The 20,660-nt window shown below is 43.9% G+C and overlaps 1 protein-coding gene across 3 annotated transcripts in view; it reads right to left on the minus strand.

Moving 5' to 3' along the window:
* The window catches only part of CAMK1D (calcium/calmodulin dependent protein kinase ID), a 203,596-nt gene that overhangs the window by 9,739 nt on the left and 173,197 nt on the right, over window positions 1-20,660 (minus strand). For all 3 annotated transcript variants that reach the window (XM_021530987.4, XM_021530986.4, XM_021530985.4), the window contains exons 6-8: window positions 17,297-17,372; window positions 8,974-9,086; window positions 7,234-7,312 (exon numbers count right to left, since the gene is read on the minus strand). In XM_021530987.4, the coding sequence (XP_021386662.1) occupies window positions 7,234-7,312; window positions 8,974-9,086; window positions 17,297-17,372 (268 nt within the window). The remainder of the gene's footprint in view (window positions 1-7,233; window positions 7,313-8,973; window positions 9,087-17,296; window positions 17,373-20,660) is intronic.

Consider the following 20,660-nt stretch of genomic DNA (forward strand, 5'->3'; position numbering starts at 1 on the left):
TCTTCATCAGAGGGATGAGAAGAATGACTTACCCTTGGGAGGAAGGACTAAATCCTCATGTCCCAAGAGTGGAGACACACCAATCCCATCCTGCTGCAGCTGAGCTGTCTCCATTGGGTTATTCAGGAGTGCTGGAGCCAGCAGGATTGTGGGCAGGAAGGAGCAGGGCTCACCCAGCTGGGAAGGACCCTGTCTCACTGCCACTGCCATGGAGCCTCTGCCTCAAGCAGACAGAAGAGCTGGGCAAAGCACAGCTCCCAAATGGCACCTGGCTTCTTCTCTTGGCTCCCTGTGCTGTTGATAGAGAAAGGGAGGCATTTGGCTGAAAACTGGATGATCTTCAGATCTTGCTTTGAAGATGATGCCTTCTGACCACCTTTCCCACTGACAGCAAGGCAAGTTGGATTTCCTGGATTTCCCACTGGGGCCAGGTGACCAAAATTTTTGTGAGGCACTATCTGGTTTATCACGTTCACTGTTCCATCCTCTGTCCTGCACAGTGAATATTGCCAGGCTCAGCACAGACCCTGATGGATCCCAAGCAGTCCACACTCCCAGACAGGTCCTAGCAGAGTTTCCTGGTGGGAGTGTAAACTTCATGACTAGTTAGAGTCACTCCAAAACATCATGAGCACTCTGCTCTGTCCAAGAACACCTCCTTGGTGAAGGCAGGTGCCCCCAGCACGTACCAGCTGGGAGCATTGGCTGTCACACTACAGATCTCAGAAGAAACTACAAGCCAAACCATCCCTTCAGTAACTGATCAGAGACCAAGACGGAAAACTCGCTTGCACTTGCAAGACACATTTTTCCACCAAAGCTTATGATGCATTTTGCTTTACAAACAAGTTGGTTAGCAAACTCTATAAGAACAGATCTTTTTGCCCACCTGTCAAATCTTATTTTGGAAACATAGATAGAAAAAGTTCTTGAGGCATGATGCCCTTGCAAGCTCTTCCAGAAGATTGTTCTTGCCAATTTCCACAAGGATTTGAAAATACATTTTTGTAATATGAAGCTTTTGATCTGACATGTAGCTCCAATAAAGGCTATTTTTGTATTATTATTATTTTTAGTTTAGGGATAATTTTCTGCAATGCTGGTGGTTTCAATAAGAAACTGCTGGTTCCAATAGTTCACAAACTGCCTTCTACCACCCCTAACTCTATGTTCACTATGCAATTCTTGTAATTCCAGGAACAAAGTCTTGGTATTTGGGTTTTTTCCAGATAGGCAGAAGAATATTTGTTTATTTCACAAGGGGATGGAAAGACATCCTGTGAAGCCCTCAGATGCTACAGCAGTGGAACCATCCTACATCTTAGGTCTCTTCAGCAACATTAGCACCTTGCAGATGATAGTTTCTAATCAGAGCAAAATAAGAGCACTGCTGGGGCTAATTTAGTGCAGCAGGAGCTGTTCAAACACGTGCTGCTATGCTGAATGGTGTGGCTCAGAATGCAGCCTCAGCTGCCAAAGCTGGGAGTGGGATTGTTCTCCAAGACGCCTTTGAAGAACTACCCTGTTAATCCTGGGATGCTGTAACATGAGCACTGTGCTTTCAGGCTGTATTTTGCACTTGGAGGGTTTTGTAACTTTTATGAAATACTCATGGTATTATAGTGTTTATAGTATAGTTTTACTTCCAGGAAAACAAGAGCAGTGTTATCATCCCTTCGCTGTTGGTGCTTTGGTGGAGATGTGGGGGTTTCAGGATATGAAGAGGTGGAGGTGAGCAGGGAGAAGTCACATGTTTTGTATTCTCAGCTGGTAGATATGGAAAATGAGATATGCTTTGGGCACACAGATCTACTCTGTGGTGGCCATCATGAGCATCCTCACATCTATATCAAATGTATTTAATAATGAACTTTAGTTCCCTTACTGAGAAAGAATGAACTTAATAGATACTGGTTTTAGTGCATTTATGATTTCCCTTCCACATTTTCCTAACTCTTCAAGTCCACAGACTATAAACGATCTTGTTTTTCCTTTTAGGACAAAAATAACTTAGTATCTTTCTTTTTTTCTTTCTTTCTCCCTCCCTCTCTAGCATAACATATACTTTGCCTCTAGAAATCAGCTCCATTTTCACTGAGAAACTGCAATCAACTTGAGCTAATCAGGCTGATGGTTATCTAGTCCTGAACAATAGCTTCTGGCTTTGTAGTTAACTTTGAAATTAACTATGTCAGCTCTGAAGTTTTTTTTTATACCAACTGTTCTACTTGGCCCAATAAAAGACATTGCTTCTACCTACCACACACACACACAAAAATAAAATTAAACAAATCAGAATAGTACATCATCTGTTACCCTGCTGAGCATCACCCAGAACCAAGCAAGGACTGATTAGTCTAAGTGAGACCTGGATTTTCTATCAGCATTCCCATTTTTGCAGCACCTGAAAGCAGCTGCATCCTCACAATGCTTTGGGGAGCTTCCTGTTGAAGCTGGTTTTACATCCAGTTGTAAATAGATAAGTGTCTCAATGCACAGAATTGGATACCAAGAGACCAAGAATGATGGCTCCCCATCCCAAACACATCCACTGAAGCCAAGGAGGGTATTTCTCATGAATAACCATAACAGAAATCTAATCCCGCACATGAGAGGAATCTATTCTAATGATCAAATATTATTTCATAGTATTTAATTTATTTTAGCTTTCTAGCTGACTTCAAACTTATCACACCAATTTATCTGGCCATACCACTTCTAAGCTTTGAGAGGAACCTTCAACAAAGACAAAACCAGCAAATTTCCTTTTGGACAGTTCTTCATTAGCATGCTACAAGCAAATGCCTCTCTCATCCTCCCTGCCCACAATGGCAGGCAGAGCCTTTCATCTACCACTATTTTGTGAACCTTCCTCCTGAAGGCAGCCAACTCAAATGCTGTGCTGGCCAAAAAGTGCTTGGAAATACTTCTGAGTATGATGACAGGAAACATGGAGTTAGCTGTAATGGATAATGCTGAGAGATCATAACTCTTCTATATGTATGCTCACACACATCCATGCATGTATATAAGTATACACACACTGTATCAGTGGTGCTCCAAAATAAATAGAGTGTGGGGATGAACTCGATAAGAGTTTGATTTAATGTTGTAAACATCAGCAATTCCCTTCAGGAAGGCCTTTTCACACTTCAAACAATATTGTCTGAGAACTGAGCTCTTTGTAAACCATGTCCTTTCCCCGGGTGGAAATGATTATCTGGCTTGTGCTCTCTGGCACATAATAAACACTTGGGGTCATGGTCACAATTTGCAGAGGCTCAGTCCTTGCCAGAGCTTTGTGATTCCTTAGTGTAGGCATGGCTGGGCACATCCCAAGGATCCTCTCTCTCTTGGCACAAGCAGTGGGGAAAGGCCAGGACCACACTCCCACCTGCAGACACTGGGGTCTAACTGGTGCCACAAGCTCCTTTTCCCTTCTACAGCCCATGTATTAACATATGGAGGCAATTAATCTATCATCCTTTAATTTAGATGTCCCAAATTGCCTTTGATGCCATAAGTGCCTTCAGTGCACAGCTTTAAATCCCATTTAAATTCACTTGGTTAATGCATGATGGAGTAAATAAATTCATGGCAGCCCTTCTAACTTCTGTATTAGCTTCCTGACTGCTGGACTTTGTCCTCACCCTCTGAGCATTGTTTTCTTTCCCTCTGATCCAAGCCTGGAGGATGAATTTGGCTCTGAATGACTTAGTTTGACCTGATGGGGAGCACACTTGGGTAATCCTTGTAAGTCCCTTCCACCTCAGGATATTCTATGTTTCTATAAGTCTACAGCTGGAATAAACAGGTCCTCAGGTTTCTGCAGCTCACCCCTAACCACTGCAGACTGAGCCACTGCCCTAAACAGGATGTGGGCTCTGACGTGGCAATATATTTAATAAACTTAATTGCTGTCTTTAATATGAGCCAGGGAAACATTAAAATGTATCAAGCTGCAGCAAAATCACCCCATTCTTTTGTTACCTTCATTTTCAATGTCCTTTCTGAAAAGTCACAGTGGGAAAAGCTAAGCAGAACATTGCACCTTTGCAACACCCCATAAACAGTGCAAACCTCACTGAAAGATACATTATAAAACAAATAACTTTTCCAGTGGAAAGCATAAGTCACCTGTATATTAAACTGGAGAAATCTGTATAAATGGACACGCAGGGGTGGAGTCATTATACCAACAAGTCTCACATTTTGTACTGTTTCTGCTATCATACTTCACTGCAATTATTAGCCTCCTTTTCTGCCAGCTCTGAGTTTAACACACCATCCCCCTACCAAGGCCATTTGATTATAAATAGCAAGACATCACATAAATGCAGGCATGTGGCGAGCAGATACACTGCAGAAAAGTGGGCCATTGGGAAGAAGTATTGACTTTTTTTAGGGTCTGATCCTGTGCAAACATTTATTCATGCAAATAGCTGCCTATTCTGGAGCAGTTTCCCAAAATTCAAAGATATTATTAACCTTAAAGGCACAAATGTAATATCTTGCAAGATCCAGTTCCTGCAAGCCCTGTTTGGAAGGTTTTAATGAAAACACAGTGATTAAAATAAAAGGTGTGTTTTAGAATCAGTTTGTTCTTCACAAATACTACATATTGAAACAAAAAAATCTCATGGCGAGATAGCCATGTCATGCAAAGTTAACTACTTTCAGCACAACCAGAGTATACAAAATGTGCTAATTATTCATAATTTGATAGATTTCTTCCTAATTTGGGAACATCTCAATGATCTGATACTGCACAGGAAGACTTCACAGGAGGAAGAAAAAGGGAAAACTGGAAAATGTTACTACATGGAGCCACCTCACCATATATATATTAATTATCTACCATTTGCACAGCGACAGTGACCCAGAGAGGCCTGTGTTCTGCTGGTCAAACAGGGAGACAACCCCCAACTCTCACTGAAGTCTGGCAAAACTCCCATTAGCCTCAGTGGAATCAGAATTTCACTTCATGAGCGCTCTAGGGTTCAAAGATGCTTCTCCAGTTATCTTGCTTGTGCAGACAAGAAAAAATACCTTTTATGAGATGTCATCAAGGGCTGCTTGCAGTGCAAGCACTCTGCAAAAGGATATAATTTATGGGACCACTTCAGCCTGCTCTGATCATCTCTTCCTTCCCACTAAGCCAACAGCTTTAGGTACCTCTGTGCTGATAACACACAAAGATGTCTCTTGGCACTATGGAAGGTGATGTAGCCAGGGGGGATGTGTGCTGAGAAATCCATGCTCATCTGAAAAGGGGGTGTGGGATGATACAAAAGCTGTGGTAGCCCCTCTCTGCTGGCTGCACATGTGCACCTCTGTCTCCAGCTGCTGCAACACTGAATGCAACCATGAGAGAGAGGAACTCAGGCCTGAAGCTGCTGGGAACTTAAATATGCCCAGGCTGAGAAGGATACAGCTGACCACTGAGGCAAAGCACAGAACTCTCTTCCTACTCCACTGAAAAAGCCTTCCCTCCCTTCCAGGAGAAGGAAAGGATGCCACTGCCACAGATGTAATGGCTAGAATGAGAAAAGAAACAGTAAAACCCTCGCTATTTCCTGACATAAGGAATCTGGGTGGAAAATGCTCCTTGAGCAATGCTTTGGCAAAAGGAGATCTTATCACTAACTCCAAAATAACATCTGGGTGAGCAGCCATGGTTACCCAAAAAGTAATCTATCACTACAGGATCAAAAAAAAATATCACTGCACAGCTCTACAGAAAGGTCCATAACTGCAGTGTCCATGCTACAGAAGCTCGTCAGAGCAAGGGGGAATGAGACATGGAGTTGTTCATGAGCACACTGGAGAGGACAGAGGCAGGTCTGAAGCCATAGCTTTGGAAACCTCCATGCTTTTGCTTTTTGTCCTGTAACCCCCTGGCATGTGTTGTTGCTGTGTCAAAGGGAGGTGGATTCAGGGTCTGCATGCCAACATGGTGAATATTTTAGCCTCCCTTCTGCTGTGCCATTTGCATGTCTGACATTTCAAAGGCTGACCCTGAGTTGTGGTAGGAGCCATGTCAGAACCTGAAGTCTTGAAAATGAGCCACTGGATGGCAAAGTCAGCCTGGCAGAAGAAGACCCCCTGCCACAGAAATAGGGGAAAAGCTTTTTTGGGGGGTTGTTTTTAAGTGGAAGATTAGATTATGTGGAAAATAGTACGAATTATGTAGCAGTCTGTGAGTTTCCATTGGCCCTTGGCCATGACATGCGAAAGAAAAAAACAAAACCACACAAAAAAAGGAATGAAAACACTTTTTATCATTTTGTTCCTTTCAGAGGGCCCAGAAGCTGTGTGTGTTACAAGTGCCACGTTTCTTTGTTGCACTCCAGCCACCAACACAGATGTATCAGGGCCAGAAGCTGAATGCTTACATTTTGTGTATCTTGGATGTAAGGCTTTGGAAAATCTGTCTCTGAGTTGTACAAATGGTCACCTCACTCCCTGCTGGGAGATGCATTCTCATTATTTATTTTGTATTTCTAATCCTGACTTGTTTAATTTCCTGAGGCTCAGGTCAGTCTCATTTAGAACCAGTTTTGGATTTTTGTTTTCATCTCTCAAAAGTGGGATTTCATGTCTCAAATTTCCTTTTTGTCACACAGACAATGCAAAAGGAAGTGGCATTTGGGGCAATGGTGATAGTATAAAAACAGAGTGCAATGCACACCTGGGGTGAAAATGTCATGCTATTAACTCTTTTCTGTTGCAGCTATTGTAACATCAAAAATAATACTTTATCTTGCTTATATAACGTCCCCTAACCTAAAGGAGTTAGATCCAGAGCCCATGTGAGGGTGCAGCTGGTAGTGTGGGATGATGCTCTCAGTCACTCCGGGCTGGTCAAAAGTACATGAGTCACCCTTGCTCCAGCTCCACAAACCTTGGGAATGTTGATGAAGTCACTCATATGCAAAGGCATCATTGAACTCAAAGCACTTTAATCATTTTGGCACATCCCACTGCTGCACTACAGTCAATATACATAATTCAGCATGTTACTAATCCTTACACAGGTTGGTGCATGAAATTAAACTCCATTGCAGTTTTCCAGGAAAATCTAGAGGACAAAGGCAGGGATTGTAAGAATAAAAGCACAGAGTTATGTAGTAGAGGTTAGTACAATATGTGACAGAAAAATAATTTCCATGCAGGAATGTAGAAAGGTTCTCTGTGTCCTGAGGATTTCTCAGAGCACTGAGTGCTGCTTACCAAGGGTGCCGTGCTGCTTGCTCACAGGTGTATCTTTTATTAGGGTCCTTCTCCATCAAATTCCGAATGAAGTCTTTAGCTGCCAAAAAAGGAGAAAATGATTGAAAGCAATAGAGTTGATGCTATATTCAACAGCACTTGATCAGGCTACCAATTGCCACCTGGCCACAGCACAAGAAAAGAGCCCTGGGTAATCTGTCATTTATTAGTATAGATAGAACTGAAGTAACTTAGGAACAAATCCAACCTATTTAGTGTACCTGAAGGTATCTACTCCTGCAGGTATATCTAGGAGTGGGATGGATATTTCAGAGTCAGCAGAGTCTATCTCTGCCAGCCCTAGGGTCCCTGGTCAGCCACGTGCTGCATCATCTTAGTGGTCAGAATGTGGCCACACGCCCTGGCTGTGCTGGTCAGCTGAGTGGAGAGGGAGGAGGTGAGATGCCACAGTAAGAGGAACTTCACATTGCTCATTCCAAGCAGTCACACACATGAACAGCTGTGAGGACATGTTGCCTGTTCAATAGGAATTCAGCAAGGAAAATTAACTCCCTGGAGCAGGAGGCAGTGTGTTTTTAATCGACATTATAATGGAAGGAACGGGGACTGCAGCGTGGCGTGCATCCAGCAGTTTCAGGACAGTGTAGCTGAAGGAGCCACAGCAAAGCCAAATATGGCAGGAAAATCTTTGTGCTGATTTAGGTGATGGACTTTCCCCCACAAGGCAGAAGGGTCTGCCAACAGACCTTCATATTTTCTCTGAAAATACTTATTAGTTTAAAAAAAAACTTCTCATCACATATATTTTTGAGCAATCCATCATAATGATATCTGGACTGAAGATGTAAGCAGCATAAAATGTTGCTTTGTGTGGAGATAAGAGAATATATAATCATCTTTATAATAAAAACACTCAATTTTTATCTCCCCTGCCTCAATCACTAGCACTAATAAATCAGAAAACCGTATTGATAGAGATATTTTTACATGATGGAATATTCCTAGAATTCATTTCTTCTTCTGCATGAATTTCCCTGGGTTGGACAGAGCAAGGACACTGATCTTGGGTGACCTCTTGGAGACTAAACAGTGTCAGGGACACATGCCTGTGCAGTGCTGCATGTCCCCTGCTGTCACCCCTAGACACAGACTCAGGCTGGAGCCAGAAGCCCTTAGGAACATCTGCCTGTAACACATTTGGGGTATCTGCCCCTCTGCCAGGCTGACTGGAGCAGGGACAGGTGGGTACTGTGGGTTAAATATCTCCTGCACTGGGTGGAGAACATCCACCCACATGGACAGTCCTTCCAGTTTCTGGAACTGCTTACCTGCCTCATTTGAAAGCCATTAATTTGTTGCTTTTTTGCTGCACTGACTGAGGACTTGCTTTGGAGCCAAACTCATTTGTCACCTTATTACTAATGACACATTAACAATCTGCTTTTCATTCAGACACAATGAAGAAATTAAGCTGCTTTTTCTTCTTGGGACAGTCTTCTACCATTTTTATCTGCTGTTTGAACTATGTTTTAGTGCTTTTTGTGTGACTGACAGACCTAATTTGTCTCCTGCAGAAACAAACTCCCATGAATATTTGAGCCAAAAGAAATGCACATTCCCACTGGTTAAAAGGACCTCTGCACATGATGGAGGGTGCATTTTCATGCCCAGAGGGGGATGCATGCAATAGGCACAGATGCATGCATGGCTGTTGCAATTTAAAGAGCAGTAGCTACTTACCAGACTCGGAGATGTCGTCCCAGTAAGGAGAGTCAAACTCATACTCTGCCTTAAGGATCTGCTCAAAGAGTTTGGAGTCGTTTTCATCATAGAAAGGGGGATATCCACAGAGCCTGATGGAGAACAGGAAAAGAGAGAGGTGACCACTGGTCCCATCTCTGTCCAGAAAGTAAGAATGAGGGAAGGAGAAGGAGAAACTCTCACTTAAGGCTTGCCCCAGTACGTTTTCACGGAGGCAAGTGCTACCATGAGAGAAGTTTCTTCAGGGACATGTAAAGCAACTTCTGAAGATTGGCACTGCCCCGGACAAAGTGGAATTCTGCCTGGAATCCTGGTGCTGTTGACCTCATGCTGACTCATGAAGATATCTTGGCCTCTCTCTGCATGCTTTTGAGTGTTTAACCAGAGGAATAGTTTAATTACACAGACATGACCCCTGTCATCCTCTCCTGTACCAGTGCTAAGAGGAGATTTCATGAGCTAAACCCTACATCCACAGAGCATCAGTGCCTCTAATCCCTCAGCACATCCATAAGACCTGGTGCAAAGCAGGACAAGGAGCCCTGCAGAGCTTTCAGGCAGAGGGCAAAATGCATCTGCAGGATGTGCTGGGCTCTGTGTCCCCAGGCACAGTGAGGAGGAGGCCCAGGAGCCCATGCACCTCTGCAGCAGAGCTTGCATGGGCTGCACATGGACCTGCTGCTGCTGCAGACACAGGGAGAGCCTCTCCCTTTCTCACTCCTGCAAGTGATTTTGCTGACCACATCCAATTGCCTGCCTTGCCTGAGGCCAACAATAGTCCTGTCCTGGTTTTCAGTGCTTCTAGTCAGACTTCTCAGAAAACCTAGCCCAGGACAAGCAGGACAGTGAACATTATTTGCCTAATTTGAGCTCATACATTCAGGGTGCACCCTCCCAGTGCTGCAGGAGCAGGACATCCACGATGCTGAGGCAGGGTTGGATGTGGGAAAGCACATCTAGCACTGCATTAAGCAAGTGCAGTGATAGAACTCGTGTGTCAGAGATCCCTCACAGCCAGCTGGTGCTGCAGGCAGGATTCTGTCCCATTCTGCACAGACATGCCAGCACAGACAACCCTTCTTCAAGCTTTAACACCAGTGTTGCAAAGTGCCACATTTACCTCTGAGGCTGGCCCAAGGTTTTAGCAAAACCATCCTGCTCACAGCTAAACAGCCCCTCCTGCCTTTGTGTAGAGATGATACAGCTTTTATCTCTTATCACTGGTCTGAGGTCTAAATCATTCTTTCACATACTTTGCTGGTATTGAAATGATGTTTTTCCTACATTATTTTTAACTCTAAGTCAACCAACCTCAATAAAGCATTTAATTGGAGAACTGGAGAGAGCCAGCCATTACAAACAGACTGTAGATCTAGCTCAGAAACAGCAGCAGAGCAAAGGCAGGGGGAAACTGCAAGAAATGAAATACTTGAGTTATAAATAACCCAAAGCCAGAAGGCTGCCCTGGAGGTTATTTGAACCAACTCAACACTTGAGGGTGAAAGGGGCAATGTTTTTGTTAGCTCTGAAGAGCCAGTGTGCTTGATAAATAATTTAAATATTGAGATGTTGATCTGCATCACATCCACACTGACCCAGGGGAACTCTACTGAAATTTGCAGCATGATTATGAGCCTGCTGTGGTTCAGATGGACCAGAAATCTCTCTTTATCTCAGAGAGCAGATGAGCCAGTCCTCATTTGTGTCCCACTGGCTGACTGCTGTTACCAAACCGCTGAGATAACCTCATGCCAGGCAAGCCTGTATGTCCAGAGCAGGACTGTGCACCTACTTGATGGGCACATGCTTGTGTGTGGGGCTGGGTGCTCCTGTTGGAAACCATGTTGTGCAGGTGGTGTATGAGAAGGGTCCCTAAAAATGCTAAACTTAAGCAAATGCCAAAAAGCCACTATGTATACAGACAACAGAGGAAAACATCTGGTATCTTAATGAAGAAACTGGATCCACAATCAGTGTCCAGCTCTACTGGTACCTGTGAAGAGCTTATAAATTACTTCTTTTAGTGTAATAATTATCAGTCCTCACATCCCACAGTCTTGGGATGGGATGCACATGAACTCCTGATTTGTGTGCATTCAAAACTGATTTTCTCCTTCCTCCTCTTTTGTCACAACCCTCAAGACTTTGGGTGCTTTACTGAGGGGAAATGATGGAGCTGACAACACCAGCACTGCAACTGGTGGGATGAGCACTGGGGTAGAGACACCCAGGTTGGAGAAAAAGAAAAAGGAAAGAAAAAAAAGAAGAAAGAAAAAAGAAGAAAAGAAAATTAAAAATACTCCAAAAAAATAAAGAAACCCCACTTAAAGCCATTGCTTTGTCCCCTCCTCCCTGACTCAGGGGACTGCACTTAAGAAGCCTGACAGCCCTTCATTAATTTCTTGCCTTCCTCAGCACTTTCCTTAGACAAACCCAAAGTGCTCCAATAAAGCATTTTAAGGCAAGCAGACAGTGCTGTGCATGCTGAGGCACTGGCAGGCTGCTTTGGAGAGAGAAATAACTCTCTGCAAATGTGCACTGTACTAATTACCTTGGCAAAAGTACAAGAGCACAAGTTGGGGCTGCTGTGATTTATACATACTTGTGGCAGCAAAAGGTAGGAGCAAACTGCTCAGCAGCACAGAGCTGGAGGGCAGCAACCCTGCAAGGGGGAGCACAGAGACATGAGGCTCAGCAAGAGCTCCAGCCTCTCCAGAGCCTTTCAGTCCAGCTCTGCATGCCTGGAGTATTTACACATCTGGGAAAGCAGCCTCTGTGTCCAGGGGGTCACTGCAGCCCCTGCTGATGCACAAGGAGAGGCAGGGTGATGCAGGAGGGCACCAGAACTGCCAGGAGCTGGGCACAGGGCAGAAAACAGCCTCTTCTGGCACAGCTTTTCCCTTGCTAGGAAGAAGCTGAGAAGTGTTAGTTGCTACTACAGGTCATGGGCAGGGAGATTTCCCCAAAATCAGCCCTCACCTGAGAGCTGGGTGAGCCCAGGGCAAGGGCTGATCCTGGCTTGGCCAAGGATGGGATAAACATCCTACAAAGGGGGATGCAAGGATGTTCCTCTGGGAGGCAAATCAATGAGGATTACACCAGAAAGGTGAGAAGGGAGCAAGCCCTGTAGGTCAGAAGAGGTAGTATGTGGGAAGGGAACATTGGGGCATCCTGTCACAGGGATGAGAGCCAAAATACAGGTATTTTATGTACAGCCTTGCTGTCCTTTCCCTTAAAAAGAGCTTAGGAAGACATGGAAGTTTTAATGTTACTTAAGGTTTAACATTATTGGATTTGCAGAAGGGATGGGAAAGCTCAGCAAATCAGCCTCTCTTGCAGTTTATGGCTGGACTTCCAGCAACTGGGCCACTTTCCAAAGTCCATAATGAGTTTTTTGGTTAATTCTTACAAAACCAACATCCCACTGACTTCATTTCCATCTGGTAGGACATTTCTGTGTGAATAAAATGACCTCACTATCAGAGGTTCTGCTGCTTTACTTCAGATATGCAGAAATGCAAAAATAACCCCTCTGTCTTCGATGTGAAAAAATCCTGCACTGTCCTGGGGGAGTTTCAGGCAGCTATTAGTTGTCATCATTTTCTTGCAGTTTCACCAAATAAAAGGTTTTCAGAATTATTTAGCAACCTTATCACATAAGCAACAGATTTTCCCCTAAACTCCTATTCCCAGTCTTGCCTTAAAAATAATGAGATGCAGATAAGAAAAACACAGGTGGATGTACAAGAGAAAGATATTGCCAGAAGTTATTTCTAGCAATGATTCCTGAGAGCACAAGAGGAATAGCAGGAACATCTTGCCTTCACCAAGCAGAGAAAGCAAACCCCTGCAAGATCCCATTACATACTGGGGAGGGGGGGGGGATACTAAAAGCTAAATAGCTCATTCACATTGTCAGTGTCCAGTCTGTAACACAAGAGGCCCCAGGGTTAGTTTTACAAGCAATTTTACAGTTAGATTAGAACAAAGAATTCAGTAGCTGCTCAAAGACCTGAGATGTATGGTGTGGGAAGTCATCCAAGTGTTATTTATAGGGATAAAGACATGTATTTCTTCTGAATATTTTGGGAACAGTCCTTCATATTGGCTGACACTGGTGTCCCCACAAAACTGTGGACAAGGACATATCAGCATAGGGAATCACAGACAAATTAAGAAGCAAGCAACAAGGAACAATCATTTAGGGCTGTTTTCCCAATGTTAGCTGAGTTTTCCTGAGTAACCCAAAATGCCTGTGTCCTCTGCCACCACTGTTTCTCCTTCCAGTGCTGAACAAGTAAGTTATTCCTCATTTTTTGCTTAGGCTTGTGTGTCATGCAAATCAGGAAAGATGACTGACCACTTTTTCCCAATGGATGACTCCTAGGATGATGGTGGAAACTTCTTTTGGCATAATATACTTTGCACTGTCCCTGGTTAATCCTTCCATACAAACTTCACTGATGATTAATGCACATCTATTTGAAAATCAAAAGCAGCTCAGCAGCAAAGTGTGAAAGTATGATGCAGGATTTATCTCCAGACAGGTAATTGTTTATAAACAATAACAAACCAGTAACTCACTGTCCAAACAGTGAATGGAAACGGAAGAAAATTCAAGACAAAATGTGTTTGACCTATTGCAGATGACTATGAATAACCACAAGCTGAGGCACAACATTTTGTGCCCCCAGGTTATTTTCCAGCTTCAAAACATTATTTTCTATTTTTTGCATCAATTAACCTAATCTTCTCTAGATAAGGTATGCATGTGATCAGTATTTTAGTTCCCCAAGCTTTTATAATCCTTTATCTGACCCAGAAAGGCCCCAAATGCAGCTGCTGGGAATCCAGTGAAGTCTCTTGCTCTTCTTATGCTTTATATTTTAAAGCTGGACACATTATCAAAACTACCTTGTGATAAGTGGAAGGCCGAGCCCAACAGTGAGGCTGTTTCAAATTGAGAAATGCTGCAACTGGAATAACAGGAAATTTCAGGCTCTAAAATTAGTTTTTGTGAATAATGATTTCTCATGCAAAACAGGTTTTGATAAAAACTCCACTGGTGGGGCCTCTGCAATCTGGCTGTCATTAAGGAGAAGCATTAGAGACTGGCACTGAAACAGAATTGTTCTTTCCCAAGACATCCTTGCATATCATGGAAACAAATATTTCTCTACAGCATTGGTGCCACAGAAACAGTTTGTTCTTCCAGTGTCATAAACTGAGAGCTCTCAAGTGAGACTGAGCTTGGGTCTGGAGGCACTCAAACCAATTGCAGAAATATTAACTCAAAGCATCTTTAATTTATGCCTGACTTCTGTGCTGGTTTCCCTTGAGTTTCCATCTCCTTAAATGATAATAGTCTACCCAGAGTGGCAGTGAGGATCTGTGGGAGAGGTGAGGAGATGAAGCAGGATGTTGTGCTTGGGTTGCCATATGCAAAAATGCATCTCCAGCTGGTTCAGGCATGTGCAAGTAGTTCCAGCTCTGCTGACTGTGGAGCTGGAAATGGCATATCTGAATGGGTGCAGCTACATGTTGGAGCTAATAACTCCTGCTCAGGGCAGGTTTAACTCCCAGCATTTCACCAGGTCATTGAGCTGCTGGTCCTTGTGGCATCTCAGTGCCATGTCACACTAGGAGCCCCCGCTGGCACTGCTGAGGCCACCAACCTACGTGTTAAACCCGTGCCCATCACTGGCAGTATCAGACACCCCACCAGGGGTAATTCCCCCCAGCATAGGGAAGGACCCTCCTCCTCCCTCTCTTTTTACTGTGTTCCAGACATTCACTTTCTTAAGACATTTGCAACTTCTGGCTATTCCTGGAAGCAAGGATGACATCCAGACCAAATTAGGACACGTGAGATGTGGGCTGGGTTTCTAAGATCCCATTGCACTCAGCAGAGATGGGGGCAAGGGAGGCTGGAGAGTGATGTAAATGTACCACAAAGCAGATGAATCCATGCTGTGGATTCAAGCAGGGCTCTGAGCAGGGAGCAGGGTGTGATCCAGTCACCCCAGCACGAGCATCTGGTGCTACTTGACGTGGTCCATGGTCTGGGGCTGGATGCATCTGCCTCTCCAGATGGAAGGCCTCTGCAATGTGTTACATTTTCCAAATCCATGTGGCTGCCCTGGACCCCCCAACATGGCACTAAATGTGCAAGTTTAGGCAGCTGAACAGCCCACCCTGGTGAAATGGCTGCTTGCATCCACTCAGGCTGGGTTGAGATATCCAGTGACTCTGAAGTGCACAGGGCCCCTGATGCTATGGACTGTGGGGGGCTAACCAAAGGGAGCCCAGGAGTGCTGCTGACTGCTACAGGGGTTGAAGGATGTGGCTTACACATTGAAAGAGCTGGTTTGGTCTCAGACCCAATCCCACCCAAGCTGTAACAATCTGGCAAAGACATTAACAGACTCCTTCTACAGCAATGCATTATTGCCACTTATTTGGGCTGTACAAAATACAAATCAAGACCTTATTACCTGAAGCATAGAAACCCTGAAAAGGTTTCCTTGTCCTGCAAACAGGAATTCATAGAGGCTCATTCTTACTGAGATGATTTAAGCCTTCTGGGCTGGGAATTCCCTGTATAGCAAACAGGGAATTTAAATTTGAGGAGTGTGCATGCCTTGCCCGACAAGCAGAGCACATGCTGATTTGGAAAACAGAGCAGGAAACAGAGCTGAAACTTGCAGAAAGAGCAGCTTTGCTTAGAAAGGGAGAAAGATTATGGAGGAGATTAAAATATTCCACCTGTTGAAGAAGTGTTCATAAAGTGGATGTGGAGGACACTTTGCTTAGCACTGTCTCACCCCTATTCCCCAGCAAGACCCATGAAAGCAACAAGTGGAATAAGACCACAGCTCTGCCAGCACAAAAGACTTCTGGTGCATGAGCCATTGACACATGGGACTGACAACCTGGAGGAAGGCAGAGCCAGGTTTATCTCCAGGCAGCCACATGCAGCAGCTCACAGCCCTCCCATGGGCTGACAGATGGACGCATATTTTCATATTTCATATGTTCATGGTGGATATTTGGCAATAAACTGAATACAGACAGCAGCTGAGCCTGGATGTAAGGCAGAGTAGTCCTATCTCCCACCTGCCTCTTCCTTTTCCCACTCTCTGAAACTGGTACTCTGCTAAGTTCTAAAAGAGCATCAGAAAAGACTCCAGCTGCGTCCTGCCATGGCTGGCAAGGGCTAGCCATGTCAACAATCCTGACCCTTAGGACTTCCATAATCAGTTTTTTTTTGGAAAGAAGTAGCTTTGAGTCAGCACACACCATCCTCATCTAAATGAGCACTAAGGGATGGTTTGCAAAGCAGCCTTCAAGGTATTTTGCATCTCTGTGCTCTTCCTCACTGCTGTAGTAGGTCCCAGTGGGCTTTGAACCAAAGTCAGAATCAGCACTGCTGATTTTTACTTTGTTTAGCGAAAGCTTTTTGTATCCTTCTATTGATGGCTGCTCCAAGAGAAATCCATTACCATGTAAGTTTTGTACTCAACAAGTTTTCAAAATAGACAGTCATAAAATTAATGTTTTCAGGAGGATTTTGGTTTAAATAAATAAACAAACACACATGCAATAAACAAAGCCACCTTCCTATACTATTTAATAGAAAACCTTCTTGTTTTGGGTGGCATATAAATTATGCAAATGTAATGCAAATGTAAAGAATGAACATTGCACAGAGTGGATAGCACAACAGTGAGGTATGTCCTGGCAAAAATCGTCCTACAGCACCATCAGAAAGTTATTCATGTTGACAAGCCATGAAATGTCTGCATAAGGAAAAAGGGAACAAAGTAGGAATGCTTTAATGCTGTGCCTCATTGGAGCTGCTTTTTCCTTCAGTCTTGTATAACAGCTGTGACAGTTGTGTAAAACGGAAAAGTAAAAAAAATAAAGCAGTGGTAATGCTGGAAAAGACATTTGTTTCTGTGGCAGCTCAGTGGACACAGCCAGATTTGTTTCTTCTCAAAGTCAATCTGAGCAGGGGACAACAATAACTTCAATAATGTCACAGCCTGGACAAGCCCACATTACTGCACACAGTGTAATTCTGGTGGGACCAAGGATTTTAACAATTAAAGGGTACTATTCCATTTCCTACCACTTTAGCTCAAATTTCAGCCTTTATGCAACTGGGAGGTATCCAGGGTACGTGCTACCCTGTGTCACAAATGTCAGGGATTCATTATTTTGCCCCAGGCTAAGCAGGTGACTCCATGGTGGGACAGCAGGTCCCAAAGGTGCCAGCACTGGAAATTCAAGAGGTACTCACAGGATGTAGGCGATGACCCCGATGGACCAGCAGTCCACAGCTTTGCTGTAGGGTTTCTGGGCCAGCACTTCAGGAGCTGAAAATAAAAAACCAAACAAGCACATGCTATAAGAGCAGACATTTGAATATGGTCAAAAGGTAGGACTCTGAAACTTGAAGACCCCCAATACCTTGCTTTGCTCTCTAAGTACAGCCCTTGTGTTTGCAAATGTGTCGCGAGGATTTTGAAGGTCATATTCTCACGAGAAAGGATGACTCCAAAAGTAGAGCAAATTCACAATTTTTTTTTTGTCTCCAGGCACAGAAAACAAAACAAAGCACAGAAAAATGTGTGAGAGGCAGAGGGCCATCACCTCTCTGTTTAGGAGGAAAATGAGGCCAGGCTTTGCACAGGGGCAGAGATGCACATTCTCCCTGACAGCATCACAGCTCTGCCAGAGGGGAGTTCCAGAGGCAGCACAGAAAGGGCAGCGAGTCAGGGAGGAGATCAGCTACATCTGCAGGAGAGGAAGGAGAGCAGCCACCACTCCTTCCAGCAGCTGCTTTCCAAAGCCTGCTGGATGTCAAAGTCACAGGGAGTCATTTGTCCTTCTGCCTCTGGGAGCAGAGACACCTCAGAGGGAAAAATGAAAAGCTGCAGGAACTGGACATGTGCACAAAGGAAGTGAGGCTTCTGCCTCTATACAGTCACCATAGTCTAAATTTTTCTAGAAGCAAGAGTCTGGGAATTTATTTAAACTATTTGTGTATCTCCTTTACTATCCTATACTACTGAGACTTAAAAAGGTGTATTTTTTGTTTGGAATCCTTAAGTATTATGTTTTCCCTGTTGGGACCTTGCAGTGCAAATGCTTAAACCTAAATTTTAAACCCCTGTGACCATAATCTTTTTCATTTAATAGGTTTTTGCCTTTTCCAAAGCAAAACGTCCACAATAATGCAAGAAATCATTAACTGTGGCATTCCTAAAGCAGACTTGCCATATTGGGTTTTAAAAAGTCCAGTATTTCCTTTGAGTAATTTGGAGTTCAAATGCTGGAAAAAAGTAATGAAGTGACAAATCCCAACAAAAACATTTCTTGGGAGTCACACCTTCCTCTGCTAGGAGTCTCACCAGCATTAAAGCACTTCGTTACTTGAAGAAGAGCAAAAAAACAAATTGTGAAGCACAGAGAAGTATTAAAACTCAAGCCCCACATTTAGTAGCTACCTATCCTCTGTTGTACTGGTAGGACTCTTCAAAGACTTATCTTCCTAATCCAGACAAGCCAACAAAAAAAGCCAAGGTCAATACTGCCAGCAAGGTATGGAACAAGAAGAGATAATGAGAGTAAAAAAGACTTTCTGGTGCTTTGGCATGAGGGCTCAGAGAGCGAGGCAGGTGAGGGCATCTGCATATGCACAAGCAGAACAATGATGGAAAGGGTCAAATTTCCCCAGGGACATGTTGCAGAACTGAAGAACATTCAGGGGAATGTAGGTGAAATTATAGCTGGCAACCACATTATGAAGGCTCTTGAAGATTGGGATATATCCCAATCTGCAGCACAGGTTAAATACTACCCCAATTTTCAAGTCATTCAGCAAATTAGGACCATTGTATGTGAATTGGAAATTGGGACCACTCTCAAGAAATGAGAGAGTTTCCTGTTTTGTTCCATCCCTTGTAATTGAATTTTGTGACAAAATATGAGGAAGAAGGGAGATAATGTTCTCCTGTCTTTATGTGCTGAAATGTCTTCCAACTTTCCAGTCCTTCCAAATTCCCAATATTTTATTCACATTCTCTTATACCATTGACTGTCTGTGCCTGTTTACATAACTTTCAAGACTGGTAAACATTACACATCTCATAGCTCCTAAAGAAAATATTATGCAAATGGCTGCTGTGCACCAGTGAGCTCCTGACATTACACAGATATGCCACATTTACATAACAGAAAACAATGCTGAGATGAGGGGATGTGAACTATATAAAGATTTTCCCTCTTAACACATCAAAGCTACGCTGAGGCATTTCTCTCTGTTTTAAAGGAGTGAAGAGCACTGATAGCTGCTGCTGTGGATGGCAGCTCTGAAACAGGTAAGAACAATACAGGGCAAGCATTAATGAAGAAAGGTAGGAGGTTTAAATACTTCTTTAAAGTCCAAATGGCTGCTTTTGATGTTTGCTCCAATAAGCAGCCATGCAGCAGGAGCAGGAGGACACAGCTCAGCATCATCTGTCTCTGATATACGGAAATATTTAATGAGCTGAAAAACAAGTCAGAGAAGCTCTCAGGAATGACAGCAGATCAGTGCCAAGAGGCAAAAGCAGGAGACACAATGAAAAAAATCCAGGAGCTGACAGCATTAAAGATCAACACAGACGGCTGGGGAGACAAAACAGCAGAAAGGAGAAGGGGAAAGCCAAATCTCCCATTTCTGGAGCTGGGGAGATGCCAGCTGAGCAATGGCTTCCACTGCCACACATCCCCAGGGAATCACTCTGGGCTCAAACCATAAACAGTGGTCACCCAGACAGGGAAACCAATGGAGCAAACCTGGACCCTTCCCTCACATCCAGGTAGCTGTTTCAGGCCAGATCAGCATTGCCACAGGCCAGGTACAAGGTGGAGGCTCATTCCACCTTCAGGGACATGAAGATGTGCTTCTCCAGATGATGTTTCAAATGGAGGTTTTAAGGAAAGGTACAGACCAGGACATTTGGAGCCCTTTGAGAACACTATGCCATTACCCTCAGAGAGCACATGCTAATAAGTCCCCTAAAAATGCAGCTGCTGGATGCCAAAAACTGCAATCCATGTTCCTGCAAAGTGCTCAGATGATGGGAATTGCTCTGATACTTTAAGCCTGTTGATCACACTGTACAAGTCATGAGGGTGCCTGTTCTTCACAACAGCCTGTACTACACAGGAAGGGCCAACCCAGTCCCTTTCCTGAAGTCAAAACCTACAAAGTACCCTCCTCACAGTGCAAACAGGCTGAGATGCACATGAAGCAGCTTCACCACAAGACCAGAGTCCTTCCACTGACTCTTGGGGTGAAAACAACTTCCATTTTTTCACACATCCCTTCAATGTTCATCTTGTCCTGGTCAGCCAAGACTCTGAAGTTGGAGGCTTCTTCTGAAGGAGAGCAGGATTTCAGCGCAGTAGTGCTGACTTTCTATGCTCCTGTCAGTCTTATTTCACGTTGCTGAGTCAGATTTAAATATCTGCCATGGGTAATAATGCAGTTTATGTTTAGCAGAGGGTAACACAAGTCTTTGTCAGGATTCGGCAGCAGAGCTGAGAAATTGCCCTGTCACGTGCCTGAGCAAATCCTGTTCAGAGTGATTCCCATGCTTCATTTTTACTTTACA

The sequence above is a fragment of the Lonchura striata genome, chromosome 1A (assembly GCF_050655825.1).
Source record: "Lonchura striata isolate lonStrDom1 chromosome 1A, ASM5065582v1, whole genome shotgun sequence".
In the NCBI taxonomy this organism is placed as follows: domain Eukaryota; kingdom Metazoa; phylum Chordata; class Aves; order Passeriformes; family Estrildidae; genus Lonchura; species Lonchura striata.